This window comes from Apis mellifera, linkage group LG16, assembly GCF_003254395.2.
Source record: "Apis mellifera strain DH4 linkage group LG16, Amel_HAv3.1, whole genome shotgun sequence".
In the NCBI taxonomy this organism is placed as follows: domain Eukaryota; kingdom Metazoa; phylum Arthropoda; class Insecta; order Hymenoptera; family Apidae; genus Apis; species Apis mellifera.
In genome coordinates this window covers 598,987-615,082 of record NC_037653.1, presented here as the reverse complement: position 1 = coordinate 615,082, position 16,096 = coordinate 598,987, and the positions used below count along the sequence as shown (strand labels likewise).

General features: G+C 27.4%; 3 protein-coding genes across 5 annotated transcripts in view; 1 reads left to right on the top strand and 2 right to left on the bottom strand.

The window, feature by feature from the left end:
* The window catches only part of LOC412739 (roundabout homolog 2), a 45,156-nt gene extending 39,850 nt beyond the window's left edge, over positions 1 to 5,306 (top strand). The window contains exons 7-11 of the mRNA XM_396192.7: positions 119 to 640; positions 1,695 to 1,925; positions 2,080 to 2,418; positions 2,503 to 4,546; positions 4,625 to 5,306. Of these exons, the coding sequence (XP_396192.5) occupies positions 119 to 640; positions 1,695 to 1,925; positions 2,080 to 2,418; positions 2,503 to 4,546; positions 4,625 to 4,803 (3,315 nt within the window). The 3' untranslated portion in view covers positions 4,804 to 5,306. The remainder of the gene's footprint in view (positions 1 to 118; positions 641 to 1,694; positions 1,926 to 2,079; positions 2,419 to 2,502; positions 4,547 to 4,624) is intronic.
* Positions 2,089 to 10,830, bottom strand: LOC550975. Of its 3 annotated transcripts, none has more exons than XM_026445942.1 (7): positions 10,781 to 10,830; positions 10,386 to 10,640; positions 9,771 to 9,914; positions 9,581 to 9,690; positions 9,352 to 9,469; positions 9,180 to 9,258; positions 2,089 to 2,202 (listed from the first exon to the last, which is right to left on the bottom strand). In XM_026445942.1, exons 2-7 carry the CDS (start codon positions 10,432 to 10,434, stop codon positions 2,187 to 2,189), a joined length of 516 nt encoding a protein of 171 aa, XP_026301727.1. In that variant the 5' UTR covers positions 10,435 to 10,640; positions 10,781 to 10,830; the 3' UTR covers positions 2,089 to 2,186. The 3 variants fall into 3 exon arrangements, with proteins under 3 accessions (XP_026301727.1, XP_026301726.1, XP_016772564.1); XM_026445941.1 differs by lacking the exon at positions 2,089 to 2,202 and adding an exon at positions 4,660 to 4,699; XM_016917075.1 differs by lacking the exon at positions 2,089 to 2,202 and having other exon boundaries at positions 9,061 to 9,258.
* Positions 10,831 to 11,293: 463 nt separating this feature from the next.
* On the bottom strand, positions 11,294 to 15,091 carry LOC412637 (kanadaptin). Its single transcript, XM_006557299.3, has 6 exons — positions 14,223 to 15,091; positions 12,825 to 13,096; positions 12,595 to 12,737; positions 12,261 to 12,421; positions 11,817 to 12,182; positions 11,294 to 11,708 (listed from the first exon to the last, which is right to left on the bottom strand). Exons 1-6 carry the CDS (start codon positions 14,949 to 14,951, stop codon positions 11,331 to 11,333), a joined length of 2,049 nt encoding a protein of 682 aa, XP_006557362.1. The 5' UTR covers positions 14,952 to 15,091; the 3' UTR covers positions 11,294 to 11,330.
* Between the last annotated feature and the right edge of the window lie 1,005 nt (positions 15,092 to 16,096).

Genomic DNA, 16,096 nt, shown 5'->3' with positions numbered 1-16,096 from the left:
ATATGATGTATTCTTCGTGATCGTTAATCGATATTGATCCAATCTTCAATTTTCTATTTTTGATATTCGCCAAGTCATGATAATTGATATAAAATATTATATATGATTAAAAATTTAGGTTACATCGGTTGAAGAAGTTCCACCACCTGTAATCGAGATCGGACCTACGAATCAAACATTGCCTCCGAAGAGTGATATTTCTATGCCGTGTCGTGTATTTGGACGACCTACTCCGAAAATCCGATGGTATAAAGAGGACGAACTTGTGCGAATCGGTAGCGATAATAAATTTACAATCGCTAGCAATGGCACTCTTTCTATAAAAAATCTTCAATTAAGCGACAGCGGAATATATAAATGCGTTGCATCTTCCGAATCTGGGAATACTTCGTGGATAGCTAGTTTAACGATTAGCCCTGGAGCAAATTATCATAGCATCATACCAGATGTATCAGCACTTCCCGAAAACCCAAGTAAACCAAGAATAGTAAATACTACTAGTAGTACGGTCACGCTCACTTGGAGTCCAGGACACGAAGGTGCTAGCAAGATAATCGATTATACGGTTGAATATTTTGCTACTAATCCAAAGACCAGTTGGATCGTCGCTGGAACAGAGATAACAGATGATATTTATACTGTAAGAATACGCATGTATTAAATTATCCAATAAGTAATATCGTTTTAAAAACCTAATGATAGAAATTGGAATTGAAATTAAAGTTTTCATTTTTTGAATTTGTCTAAATTTATATATATATAATATATATATATATATATATATATATATATTCTTTGAGAAAATATTTATTCATTCTATGAAATTATTATGAAAAGAAATGTTATCGTTAAGATTTTAAGAAATCATTATTCTTATGGAACAAAATATTTTAAAATCTGTAACATTCGAATCATGGAAACAAATAATTTTTGAACATTTATTAGAAAAAATTTTATAAGATAATATAATAATAAAACTACTAAATTATTAGGTTTAGTTAATTAGTTAGTTTATTAATATAATACTATTCATTGAATAATATTCAGTATTATAATAATAGAGAACTTTTTTAATATTAGATAAAATTTTTTTAAATTTTTATTTTTTATAATTTAAGAAATTCTCATATAAAAAAATTTCTATAATTGTTGCCAAAATTATAGTTTAAAAAAATTAAATATAAAAGATAATATATACAAACAAACAATTGTTATTAGAAAATTGCAAATAAGTTCTTATTTATTATAATGATATATAAAAGTAAAGTAATAATAGAAAAAATTAAATAATGTAACTGATATTAATCCTTTTAACCATATTTTTTTTAACTCAGTATCAAAACATTATTATTTATTTTTATATTGCAAAATTTTTTCAAACAATAAAATCTTTAAAAATATACATTACAAAATTAACATTGGATAAGCTACAGAAGAGAAATTTGATGAAAGTTATTTCAATCGCTAAAAATGATCTTTCCAAATAATAATTCATTGATTAAAAATATATATAAGTAAATATTATTGTTTTTTATTGAAATTAAATTTTTAAAATGATATTGCTTGTAGTAATCATATTTATATATCTATAATAGCAATGATTTATCTATAATAGTATAGATATACATATATTAGATTTAAAAAAAACAATTCTATCTTCTTATTTCAATTAATTACAATCTTATTTTTTATAGGTAACAAATCTCACACCTGATACGAGTTACGTATTCCTTGTTCGTGCTCGAAATAATCAAGGTCTTTCTGTTCCTGGTCCATTCTCGGATGTTGCGCGTACTACAAATCTTGATCAACACGCGATTCCTCAAACTGAATTGATTCGCGCAAGAGATCGTCTCAACAGTGAGATTCTTTACTTGAAGGATGTTCAGCCTTTAAGTAGCACCAGTGTGAAAATTGTTTGGGACGTAAGTAAATACGTGTTAAAATGATTGTTGAAATAACACTGAAATTATTGTTTGTCGAAAGTGTATTAAAATATTCACATTCTCAAATCTCGCATCTTTTTCTCATATTGCGATTAATTTTTCTCCATGTTGTATTTGTCCTATAAACATTTAGATACTTGGAGCAGCCGATCTGGTCGAAGGATTGTATATAAGATACCGTGAAGTATCCGAGAAACCGGAATATCGAATGGTCACTGTGCTGAACGCCGGAGCAACTAGTTACGTGTTGACCAACCTAAACAAATACACACGTTACGAGTTTTTTCTAGTTCCTTTTTTCAAGACTATTGAAGGGAGGCCGAGCAATGTAAAACTAGCGACCACACTAGAAGATATACCTTCCGGTGCGCCCGAAAATGTTCATGTCGGAATGATAAATATTACATCAGCATTCGTTCGTTGGTCTCCTCCGCCGAAAAGTACGCAAAACGGACAATTATTAGGATATAAGGTAAAATAATGAATGGAACGTTAGATTTTCTTTTTCATTTTCAATTATTTGTTGTATATTCTTTTATGTTTTTCTATCAATCAGATTCAAATCAAGAGCAATAGTAGTAACAAGATTCTGGGACAAATGTCTTTAAATGCATCGACGACGTCAGTGATTATCAACAGTTTGACGACAGGTGGTCTTTATACGGCACGTGTTGCCGGATATACCCGCGTGGGTCAAGGACCGTTTTCCAATCCAACCATTTTAAATATGGATCCAGGACAATTAACACAGTTGCCACCACGAACGGATCCGAGTCAGAGAAACGCTTCTGTTGTTAGTGAAACCTGGTTTTTGATCTTAATGATAACAGTCGTGTTAACCGTTATTGCCGCTTTATTGGGCGCCGTTTACGTCAGACGAAGACAAGCGATGAGTAAACAACTCGGTCACTTGAACGTTCCCGTTGGTACAGCTAATGACATTTGTCAATTGAACAAAGATACTCTGTGGCTGGAGCGTGGTTGGAGACCCACCAATACTCTCCAAGCATCCTCCACCGATAAGGATTGCGAAACGAAACTATTGAGTAATCAGAATCAAATTGGCCTCCCACCTGGAATCGTTGGAATGACTGGGTCGGAGTACGCTGAGGTTAATTTAACAACATTTTACAATACTCGAAAACAATTGCAAGCGCCACCAGAACCGTACGCAACGACTACACTCTGCATGCCTGCTCGTAGTCCAGATTCGGTGGAAACCACCGGTCGAAAATCGAATTCGAGCGATTCCTGTCTCAAGCCCGATTATTCCAGTTTAGATTCAAATTTAGATAGAAACAAATCAACCGTGTCTCCGAGCAGCGACAATGCAAGTAGCGTTTACAATGCAGATGATAATACAGAAGCACAAAGAAGAGCGGGCCATCAATATAGAATGCCGTTACCAAATGAGAATCAACCTCCAAATTGGTGCGATATGCTACCACCACCGCCGGAACATCCACCCTCGTTCGAAGGATCGCTCGGTTCCTCCAGGACACATTCGCATACGCATCATCAGCACCAACATCAATACCAGTACCATCATCACCATCATCCGCATCAAATTCAACATCAATATCAGCATCAGCATCATTATCAGCATCAACAACAACAGCAACAGCAACCACAATATCAACATCAAACTGCATTTAGTCCTCACCTAGGGAAGAGAAGCATTGAAAGGCAAAATGATTTAGATCTAATGGCGGGTGCAGGGTTAGCTTTGGGATTAGGTTTAAATACGAGCTCGAATTCAGGTTCTGGCTCTGGTTTAGGTTCTGGAAGTGCAGGCGGAGGTGGTGGTGGTGGTGGTGGTGGCGGCGGTGGCAGTGGCAGCGGCGGAGGTGGTGGATCTGGTTCCGGTTCTGGATCGAGAAATTCACAAAGCCCGCCCAGTCCACCAACTAGAGTAATGAACAATTTAGGAGGCTCGGATACAATTTGGAATAGTTCGGGTCAACAATCGCAATCTTTCGAAAATTCGCAAAACAACGTTCACCAGCAGAGTAGATATACAAGTTTGCCCCCGCAAACGAATCCACCGGCACTGCCTATATTTCCACAGTCATTCGATTGTTATGAATCGTATAAAGGAAATCAAGAGAACGAATATGAAAGTGGTTCTCTTTTGTATGGTCAACGAAATGACTCGCCATTAGAAGATTACGATTCTACATACAGTCATGTAAATCGAGCCGATTCTCGATCGGAACGATCGATGGCAAATGAAGAAATCTATCGACGGAACGATGAAGATAATTATCCGACGGAGAACCATTATCAGCCCGAGAACGATGAATGGGATAGAAAATCTTGCGATTCAAACGCACACTCGGATATTTGTTGTTCCTGTTCAGAATCTAGTTGCCTCTATGGGAACACAATCGACTACAACGATCAATTCGCTTCGTCATCGGTGAATTGTCTTCACGGTAAAACAGGATCTCGAAATAGAAATGGCAGGAGCCCACGTAGAAGAAACACTAGAACTGCATCACCGACTTATAGTAGCGGTGATAGTAATTATTCCTGTATTCCCCCGAGGCAATCTGGAAGCGTTAGCTCGCAAGAAAGGTCGAGGCATAACCGTGGAAAAGGTTGGCATTATATATAATTTATATTTTTCTCTCTCATCCTAAGATTCGATTATCGATATCTATTTTATTCTCTTTCAGATAAAGTGCCTAGCTTCTCGAGAATCGGCGGCTATCCTCAGCACAATTCCTCAGCCTCGAATACAGTCAGCAGTTCTGGAAGTCAAAGATACAACAAGTTGAATAACGTTTTTGTAGGTGGTGGAAATTCGAATGCTCCTATAGAGTGTAGTCGGCCGGCCGACTTTCGTGATGGCTAATTTTATGAAATGGAATCGATCCCTGGTAATATTTACCAATGTGAAATAATGTGAAACAATTGACTTCGATCGCAACGAATCGTAGCCGTCTCGCGCGACAATATCGCGAACAGTCTTAAAGTACCTTTTGCGGGCTAATTACGTCCTCAATATTTCCAAACATTAATAACTGTTAACCGTGATATTCCTTAACCCTTGTCGCGTTTTCCCTTTCTTTCTATCTATGATATGCGAACTGCTTTCATTTTATTTTTTCTCTCCCCCGGTGGATCTATTTAATCTCTTAATTTGCATAAGTTATGGTAATTATTGAAAATATAATAGCGATATCAATAACTTTGAAATATGTTGTTAAGATTAACATTTTGAATAAGTTTTCTTTATTCGTATAATCATTGCTCGACCTTAGTTTCCAAGATATCAGAAAAATATAATATTTTTTATACTGTGTACCATAAATAAATATGTACACAGAGGAATTAACTCTAATATGTATTATATATAAAGATCAAAATTCTCTTAAAAGATTAATTATTTCTACTTTTCAAAAAATGTCAATTATGTAAATTTGCATAAGTTATTATAATTTGGATTAAATTATATTACAATTTGATTTTAATGTAGATGTCTGCATCTATTTATTCATATTTCTTTAGCTTAATTAATACTAACTTATAAAAAAATGAAATAGTAATTTCATCTTAGATTTAGATCTTCTTTTACTTAATTAGTAAAAAAAAGTTATTGAATTAGATTAAATTATTGCCTATGTTAATATAGAAAATAAATATTAAAAATGTATATATATTTTAATGCATTATAATATTTTATTCATTTATGTTTTTAATGCAGCCATAAGTTCAAAAACTTATAATTGAAAATACGTTTTGAAATATTCTACTTTTGTATTTAAGGTTTTAAATAATTGAAAGTATAGTTTTGTATATCTAATCTAATTCAAATTTAATTCAAATAAAATATCTTTGAAACTAAAGCCAATAGTTATGTATATATAAAAAAAAGTTCTTCAAAATATTGGCAATATATTTTAAGATTATTGGAATCAATGCTATTCTTATTCCCAATAATTATCAATTCTTTTTTTTAAGTCTAGTATAAATGAATGTGAATTCTGCGTTTCAATGTGACTGCGCAATATATAATACTTTTGCGATATTTTCGATAAATATCATAAGAAATAACGGACGATTTTTTTCAGTTATTCAATTTTTTATTTGCTCAATATATATATATATATATATCCACTGCCATAGAAAATATACACATTGGACGACCATAAGATTTGACACAAAAGCGGATAAGATGCAAAAACGTACGACGAGAAGGAAATGTTTATGAAATATGATCCGGCGTACACACACGTGCGATGATTTTCATTAATCTAAGTGGCGTGACTTATTTTTCAGAGATTTTAGATTTTCGCCACTCAAACATTTCGCGCGATTGTATTATTTTTCGAATATAACGTTCCTAAGTGGTAAGAAAAACTCTATAACTTGGTCGCGTGAATGCGAAGCAATCGCCACGTGATTTTTCTTAAACGATACGTATAGCTCTTAAGGGTACATGCGGCAAAAAATTATTGAAATCATGACTGATGCGCAAGAAGTATTATATCATATCGAGCAATTTTTGTATGTATGTACGTATGAATGTATGAATGTATGCATACATGCGCTTACGTGCGTGTGTATATATGCGTGTATAAGCTTCTTTTCTTTTTTTCTTTTCTTTTTTTTTTTTTTTTCTATAAGCAATTGAAACAATCAAGAGTAATCATCGACCAATGTCTTTTGCCACAAATCTCAAAAAAAAATAAAAAATCCGTATTGGTCTAGATTCAATTCATTCATTCGTTCAATTCATCCAAATAAAATAAACGTAAAATGTGATGAATCAAAATGATTCATCTATATATGATCATTCGTCAATTTTAATCGTTAATTAAAAATAAAAAAAAAATGCAGATACAAAAATTAAAACAATCTTGAATAATATAAAATTTCAAATTAAATCAAATTATTAGTTCGATTCTTTCGATTTATTGTTTACGTTGGGAAAAAATTCATCGAGGCAATCGCCAATCGATAGTTTTAATAATACATTTGAGATTGAGTAAAAGACATTCGTCGTAATAATCGCTCAAATTCATTAAAATTAGTTTATTCTTTTAAGCAAGGAAAGATCGTAAGTCGGCGGTCGTTGAACGTTTATTAACAAATGTTATGTCAAAATAGAATAACGAATACTAACAGTAAACACACTGCCGAATGTCATAATTCCGGAACCACGTACACCAAATGTGGAAATACGATTTGATGTAATATAGATATATGTATAAATTATATCGCGCGAGTGAAAGTTCGCAAATGAAATTGGTAAATCCGTAGCACGTATAAATAACAAGTATAATCCATCCAGAAAGGTGAGAAGCAAAACAAAAAAAAAAAAACTTATAATTAACAAATTAAAAAAAAAAAAAAGGAAAAACATTCGTTTTTGTAGAATGTTAACGATAAAATTCGACCGAGAGAGAGAAAGAGAGAGAGAGAGAGAGAGAGAGAGAGAGAGAGAGAGAGAGAGAGAGAGAGAGAAACGTAGCTACGTAGAACGTATATTTTAAGTATTCACCGTAATAATATCTAAACTATCTCTGATAGTCTGTTTAGATTGTACGCTGAGTTTGCCAAACTTCGTCGGACTTCAATGACTGGTAAATGGTCGTTCTATAGGCACATAGATTTTTTGGGAGAACAGACAAACACCTCCAAATCTGTATATAAATTCGCACTCGAAATTCCCCGCGATACGGGAAAATTCGATCGATAGTAGTTACTTACTTAGATACTGAAAATATTTCGCGTCCAAGATCGACAACTCGTGATACTACTCGTTACGCGATAGAATCGCGAGTGAACGATTCTTGGCGTTATTCTGAACCATCCTATCAATTTGCGAAGCGAAAAAAGTAATGATGTTATTTTTATAGTTTCTCATATTTGCACGATTGTTACGATGGTTCATACTGTTTGTATCATATTACGCGTAACCCTCCTTCGAGTTGGACAAAAATAAGAAAGATCGCGTACGGATCGGGATTTACACACGAATTTTTCTTTTCCGCGTATAGTGTCCGTTTTTTATTTTTAATTTTATCCTTATCGTCAATAATACAACCTCGTTTTCAATTCCACGTATCATCGTTTTATTGTTTTTTTTATCATTCTGTATCAGCGTATTGTCCATAACTTTAATTAATTTCTACGTAAATTACTCCTATGCTTATACGCTTGTTCTTGCGCTCATCTGCATTTAACCATTCAAATTTATCTAACAAGGAACGGAAAATTAAAACAGAGAACGGAATGCTTGAGAAACAGATCAGTGTTTTTCCGTTTGTGAAATATAACCAAATTGAATGTAATTCTCGAACTGAATTATATTCGTAGAAATTTTACGAAGTTTTCGTAAGTGATTTATCGATCACTGCCAATAGCTGAATAGTCGAAAATTGGACGTTTTGTTCTATGGCAGATGAAAATTATCGACGTTATAGAATAACAAAATATTTTGTAGTCACATCGCACTAATCGTCATATCATTAACTTTTAGATCGAAAGATCTAATAAAACGTTCCGAACAAGGCGATTCGACAAGTTTTAATCTTACTTGCATTTTTTAGGTCTTACAATTAGGTCTAAATTTAAACACAAAGGCTGATAAGTGATTTAGCATAAATCTTCTTTACGTTTTGTAAATAAAGCGCATGGAAAAAAAAACAGAAATCGTTCGTTCGTAAGCGTTTTCGTAGGCAATAACTTATTTATTATGAGACAACGCGAGTGATTGTCCATTTTGATCATAATTGAAAAGAAAAAATAATGCTAATAAAATTGATGCAGACTAGTAACATATGCATACAGGCGAACACGCGCGCACAAATGTAGATAATTTAAAAGTAATAATTATTATTGTCAAGTACTACATATACATATAAAGCGATATACGAAAACGTTACATAATATACGAGTAACGATTATTAATAAAAACAAAGAAAAAGTGACGTTAAAAATTCGTATATTTTATTAACTTTTTTGACAATGATTCCTGACAATTTAATGAAAGAAAAAAAAATTATGTACATATTTCCTCTTATCCTATTTCCTTTCATTTTAACTTAAGCTGAAGCAAAATAACAAAGAGGAAAATGGAAAATAATTTTAGAATATCATAAAATTTATGTTTAATAAGTTTATAACTTTATTATAACAAAACGTAATATTTTAATAATTACTTATAATTTTGTTTCATCGATAGAATATTAAATTCTATTGATTAAGTTTACATATAATTACCCGCAACCTCCCTTTCCACAACAAGTACGTTTAGGTGGTCGATATCCTCTAGAACCATCACCCATTAATGGATTATATTCTGTAATTAGCAAATGTAATTAACAATTAATTGTATGAATTCATTATTGATTTTATTTTTTATATTTTTCAGTTAATTTTATCTATATTTTACCTTCTCTTAATGACTTATGTTTCTTTTCTGTGAAATCATTATTTTTCTTTCCTAGTCTAAAGTCTAAGACATTGCTGTCCAAAGTCAATTTTGATGTTTCTTTTATCTTTTCTTTCTGCTAAAATATAAAACAAATATTTTTTTTTAATAATTAAAAATATTAAAAATATTTATAAGTATAATAATTAAAAATATTTCATCATATTTAAAATCAATATTTGTAATTTACTTCTTTTCCTTTTTCTTCTGTTAACATGGCACATTTCTGATAATATTCCTCTTGCATCCTTTGTCTTGAAGCTTCCAAACCTAATAATCTTGCTTGCAACAGATCTGGATCTATATATAATAAAATTAAGTATTTTTATATATATTATATTCTTTATATATTTTAAATAATAATATGTATGTTCATTTACTTTTACGATATTTTGCTGCATATTCCAATTCGTCCCTTCTTAGTTTCCAATTTAAATATTTCTCTCGAATATAAGGAGATGCAAGCCAAAATGAGATTCCAATTGCAATTAAATACCACCCAATAGATGCAATAGCACTCCATACTATGGCAATTTTTAAGATATAATTAAATTATATTAAATAAAAAATAATATATTAAATTATATTAAATATAATTAAAATACTTTAAAAGATTCAAAGATTCAAAGATTAAAATTTATGTGAAAATATTTATATGAAAATATGTTAACCTAATTAGTTAATTTATTAATTATTAGTAAATTAACAAAAAAAAATTAGTAAATTAACAAATTTTATATTTTTAATTATATTTTTTTTATTCTATATTTAAAAATATAAGACTAAATATTTGATTAAAATCTTTTTCAACTAAATAAAAAAATCTAAATTATTTAATAATAAAATCATTGTATAGAATAAATTAAATTCTTTTTTTTATTATTAATATTTACTAATAATAAGTGAAATTTAATAAAAAAAAAATCTTAGTCCATGTTTAGGTTATGTTTTTGTATATTTTTTCATATATTTTGTATATACTTTAATTTACGTACTCGTTCTAAAATAAGATATTTCAAATTCATTTCCGTTAGAATAATCCATTTTTTACTTCTGCTCCGTAATTTTGTACCTGTGATTTTAATAATAATATATACAGATTTTAAGCAATAGAGATTTTTGAACCAATTTTAATAAACACTACAATGAAGTGTTTAATAAGTTTGTTTATAATATGAAAATGTTCTTGTTACTATCCAATTATAACTGTATTATATGTTCACTTGAATTTTATTTAATAAAATGTACAACTGTAATAAAAATTATAACTGTTTATAAATCAACAAGATTGATAATTAAATTATTAGTAAGTACAATCAAAAAAATTGTTAAAAATATATAAAGAGCACAAAGAATATTGATCACTTAATTTATATATTTTCTATTTCACCTCTTTTAATATTTTATCTATACATAAACCTCATTTGTGATCCAATCATTATTCTAAACGTCATCATGAATCACAAAATGTAATAATAAAATGTAAAAATCGATCGATATATCGAAATATACCTAACAATCGATATATCGAATATCGAAACTTAACCATTTATATTTAAATTTACATTAAAATATATATTATTAATTGAAATTTTACAATTATTATATCATTGTACATAGAATCTTGTATTAATATAATAATATAATATAAATATCAATAATAATTTTACTTTATTAATAAATTTTATATGAAAAAATTTACTATATTAACAAAATTCTAATTTGATTTTTTTTTAATTTCAAATTTTCAATTAATAGTATATATACAATAAATTATTATAAAATAAATATATCATATAATATTATATATTTATAATATATCGTAAATTGATAATAAATATTATACAATATTTACAATATTAATTAATAAAAATCATAATTTAAAAAATATTATAATGCAATATATTATCCAGTTAACATATTATTAATCAAATTGAATTTTAGTAACCATATTTTTCATTGAGACTTGTTTTTCCATCTCCTGCTTGATCCGATGGAGGAATCCATGTCGAATAATTATCTGTATCTTGGTCACAATATATTTTTTGTTGCTTTTGTCGATGTTTCTTTGTTACTTGAGCTTTTTGCGTTTTATGCTTGTGCTGTTCCTCATGTTTCTCAGAAGATTCATTTTTATCAGTAACAATAGTATTATTAGATCGTTGCAATTCAACATTTTTGTTACATAATTCATTATGAGATGAATTAGAAGTTGATTCATCATCACTATCAACTTCTTCTATACATTCTGTTTCCACTGTTATGTTTTCAACATGTAATTTACTAAGTGTATTTTCGTGTTGATTTGTTTGTTTTTCCTATATAATTATTTTATTTATATATTAAATTAATGTAAATAATATAAATAGAAGTGTATGTGTGTAAAAAATAGTACTAAATGAAATTGAAAATAAATTTTTATTTACCTTTTTACGACGAATTAATGAATTGTGATGAAGTTTCTTTGTTTCAGAGGGTATTTTTTTTATAACAGTCATATCTGCATCTGTACTATAATTTGTATTAGAATAAGAAAGAGTGGGTAAATTTGCTGGTTGTGTCAAGTTTAATAATTTAATTAAATTTGATTCTTCTTTTTGAAGATTTTGTAATTCCAACTTCATTTTAGCAATATCATTTTTAGTTAAAGCAAACGAATTTAAACTTGACATAAAAGCATCTAATGCATCCTCTTCAGTTGTATCAATTTTTGTAGTATTTACATTTTGCCAATTTTGAATTGAAGTTGATAAATGTGTTATTTTTTCTGTAACTTCCTTATGCTTTTCAAGCTATAATAACAATACAAAAAATTTTTGTTTTTATCTATTTTTAAATTACAAAATAGAAAATAATCCAATTCAACTCACTAATGAATCATATGTTTCTACTTTTTGCTCTAATTTTCCAGCTAATCGCATTCTCTGTTCACGTTTTTTTTCTATTGATCCAGTTCTATCTAAAAAATTATCTTCATCCGAATCATAATAATCTTCTGCTTCCCAATTTCTTGTTTTTCTTTTTCTTGCTTCTATAATCGAATTAATCAAAATGAAATAAGAAAAAATTATAAGTTTTTTCATAAGTTATTTTTAATAACATTTTTAATAATAAATATAATGCATAAAGAAAAAATAATAAATTATTAATAAAGATATTAATTTATAATAAATTATTATAAAAATTATATAATATTATCCTTACCATGATTTGCTTGCCTTAATAATCCATATCTGTCCAATATCTTACAGGCTTCGAGTGCACATTGTATAACTGCTTCTTTCTTCTTGCCTTTAACAAGAGCTTCAGCTCTCATTGAATGACCAACAATATCTTCAGTAGGAAGACTAAATATTTTCCATATTATATTTAAGATATTTTTATAAATATAATTAAAAACATATAAATCATATATATATAAATAAAACACTTACTCTACCCAACATAGAAATTGTCCAAATCCTTTTTCTTCTACTTGATAATGAAGATCATAACCTTCTCTTTCAAACCACCCCCTTAGAGTTTTTTTAGGATCTTCTAAAATTAAATCTTCATCTGCAAATGAAGCATAAGGATTTTCTTGTAAATCTGTTTCTTCCTCTGCATCTTCTCCCATTCCCCAATCAATGCCTTCACTTTCTTTGTCTTCAATGGATTCCTCAGCTTTCTCTTTTTCATATCTTTGCAATTGAGATGCTCTCATTTCCTGAAATATTTTTTATTTCATTTATTAAAACAAACAATTAAAAAAACATTAAAAAAATAAATCTCTAATTTAATTAATTAAAAAAATTATTAATTATTAAAATTATAGTTTACTTCAGGACATTGTTTTATTTCAATTTTTTTTTTTTTTTTTGCTTAATTTGATAATTATTGATAAACAGACAAAATATAATATAGGATTTTTAATATTGAAATTTATTTATTTAAAATTTATATGTTAAAGTTTTGCAGTATTTTGTTATACAAATTTTACTACATTTATTATATTTAAATTTATTTTTTAGGCATTAGAGATTTTTAGGATTCACAGAATGCAAGAATAAAATATAAGACAACCTTTGAATGAATGAAATTATAATGATAAATTACAATGACTAAAGTTGCAATGATAATGATATTAGTTTTATATTTTATATCTATTCAAAATATATTTAAAAATATATATTTTAAATTCGTTAAAATGATAAAATCAATGAAATAATTATATTTTCTATGATTATATCATACTTTCTATATAATTATTCATTTTTTCTATAATTTGATTCTTGAAATCAATTAATTATTTAAACATAAAAAATCATATTCATGATTTTTTTAAATAATTACTGTTTCTTTAGAATTTAGCAAATTGGATGAAGTATAATTATAAAAAAATTATATTTAAAAATAAATATTCATAAATAAATATTTTCAAAAGAGTACTAACAGAAAATAATTCAATTTTTTAAAAAAATTGCATTCTAATATCACTTATGTTACTTAAAATTTGCTTTAAACTTTACATTATCATCACTAACATTTTAATAATTTATTTCCTATACATGAAATATTATATATTGGCAACATGATACGCAAAAAAAATATATTTAAATATAAATGTAATGTAAATATAAATGTAATATAAATATAAATGTAAATTTGGATTAAGTTAACCATATAATAAAATTAAACTAAACTTTAACAAAATATAATTTTTAAATAAATAAATTTCAATATTAAAACCTATTATATTTCATAATATTTATCAATAATTATTAGATTATAAAAAAAATTAAAAAAAAAATAACACGAATCAAAGTTTAGTCTTTAAATTAAATAATAAATACCTTTAATTCTGTCAAGCTATATTGAGATTCTTCTTCCACATCTTCTGGTGGAGCTTGTAAAATATATTTTCTTTGACTACAACCAAATCTAAGCATATGACCTCCACGTATTCTTACATAAATATTAGGTTTTATACGACTTCCATTCCAAAAAGTACCATGAGTACTTCCTAAGTCATATACATAAAAACCTTTATCATTGTCTTTGTCTTCTTCTAATCTATATTGCAAAACTGCATGATATCTTGAAATAGTAGGATGTGCAAGTGATAAATGACACGAAGGTAAACGTCCAATAACATAAAAACTTTGTTCATTGAGTGAAATTGTTTCAACAATAACACCAGATTTTAGTACTTCCATTTTATAGTTTTCTTTTGGCTTTCCTCCCCATGGTGGTTCTATATATGAACAATCTTGTAAATGTTCTTGAGATTTGTCACGATTTGAATGATTTTCATCACTATTTTCACGTAAACACGTATCTGTTGAAAGAGATGTTTTTGAAATTTTATGTATCGATCCAGAACGTTTCGGACCAATTAATACAGTTGGTTTCTTAAAAGTTACAATATTATCTTTTATTGAAATTGTATCTTTTTCCGATGTATCAGAACAAATAGACGTTTTATTAACAGATATTTTTTCATTGTTTATTTCATTTTGTACATTTTCTTCACCATCGTTTAAACAATTCCTTGATTCAAACTCATTTGATCCAGTTTCCATTTTTATTTGACATAGAAAACAAAAAAAAGAGGCAAATATTAAAATTTTTTAAAAATTATCATTGAAAATGCAGAAGAATTTTCCTAACCAAATTTTAAATTTATAGGATTTAAACTATCCTTCAATGTATGTATAATCATAGATTAAATATTAAATAGGAAATGTACTTTAGAGAAAATAACATAATGCGATTACTATGCCATCTAGGTTATTTAATTTTAACTTTATGGATGTATGTAATAAATTCTTCTTCATGATCTCTTCTTCATGATCTTCATGATATTTAATAATCTATGATATATTTTTTTTTTTCAAAATTTCAAAATTTTTATATGGATAAGAATTAAATGATAAATATTTAATATTTTTATTTGCACTAATATAATTTGAAAAATTATTATTTTTAAAATTAGAAATATGAATATTTATAATCGAATTTTGATAACTTGAATTTTATTTCGAATAAGAAAAGACCTGATTTTTTAGAGATTTTGATTGCATCGAAATTTTTGAATAATAGAAATTTAACAAACAAAGATTCGTACAAAATTTTTATATATAAATTAATAATTTTTTGATTATGATTTAAAAAAGAGATATTTCAAATTTTGAATGTAAAATACTTGTTACATAAATATATAAATATGTTTATAAATATGTAATAATAAAATTATAAAATTGACATAAAAAAATTTTCATAGATATGCACGTGGTCAAAAAGCAAAAAATAGAGATATTGACTTGTTATTTTTTTTTTCGTTTTGAATAATTGATTTTTAACATCTTGTGAAATATAATTATAATTTTTGAATTACAAAGGATAATAAAACGACGATAACGATAATAAAAATTTGACTTATATAAATAAATTTCAACTTGTAAAACCATCCTAAATTTCAATTGAGAAATAATAATGTATATAAATATATAATAAAAAATTGAATTAATGATTTATTATTATTTTAGTAATTTTGACAATAAAATGAAATAAGATGAATAAAATCGTAAATTGATAAATTATAGAGATTCAAGATTTCAGATTATATATTTTATTATCTGTACATTATATACTCATTAATTTTTCTTTTCAATAATTATCAATTAATTTTTTTTAGAATATATTATTATTATTATAAATTAATTAT

Excerpts from the sequence above, each read along its gene's own strand:
- LOC550975 (XM_026445941.1), bottom strand. The coding sequence starts at position 10,434 with ATGGATTATTCTAACGGAAATGAATTTGAAATATCTTATTTTAGAACG. Across the intron at positions 9,470-9,580 it reads CAGAAGAAAAAGGAAAAGAA|CAGAAAGAAAAGATAAAAGA; the intron begins GTAAATTACAAA and ends TTTATATTTTAG. Across the intron at positions 9,259-9,351 it reads ACATAAGTCATTAAGAGAAG|AATATAATCCATTAATGGGT; the intron begins GTAAAATATAGA and ends TGCTAATTACAG.
- LOC412637 (XM_006557299.3), bottom strand. The coding sequence starts at position 14,951 with ATGGAAACTGGATCAAATGAGTTTGAATCAAGGAATTGTTTAAACGAT. Across the intron at positions 12,738-12,824 it reads CAATTTCTATGTTGGGTAGA|TCTTCCTACTGAAGATATTG; the intron begins GTAAGTGTTTTA and ends GAAAATATTTAG. Across the intron at positions 12,422-12,594 it reads ATTAAGGCAAGCAAATCATG|AAGCAAGAAAAAGAAAAACA; the intron begins GTAAGGATAATA and ends ATTCGATTATAG.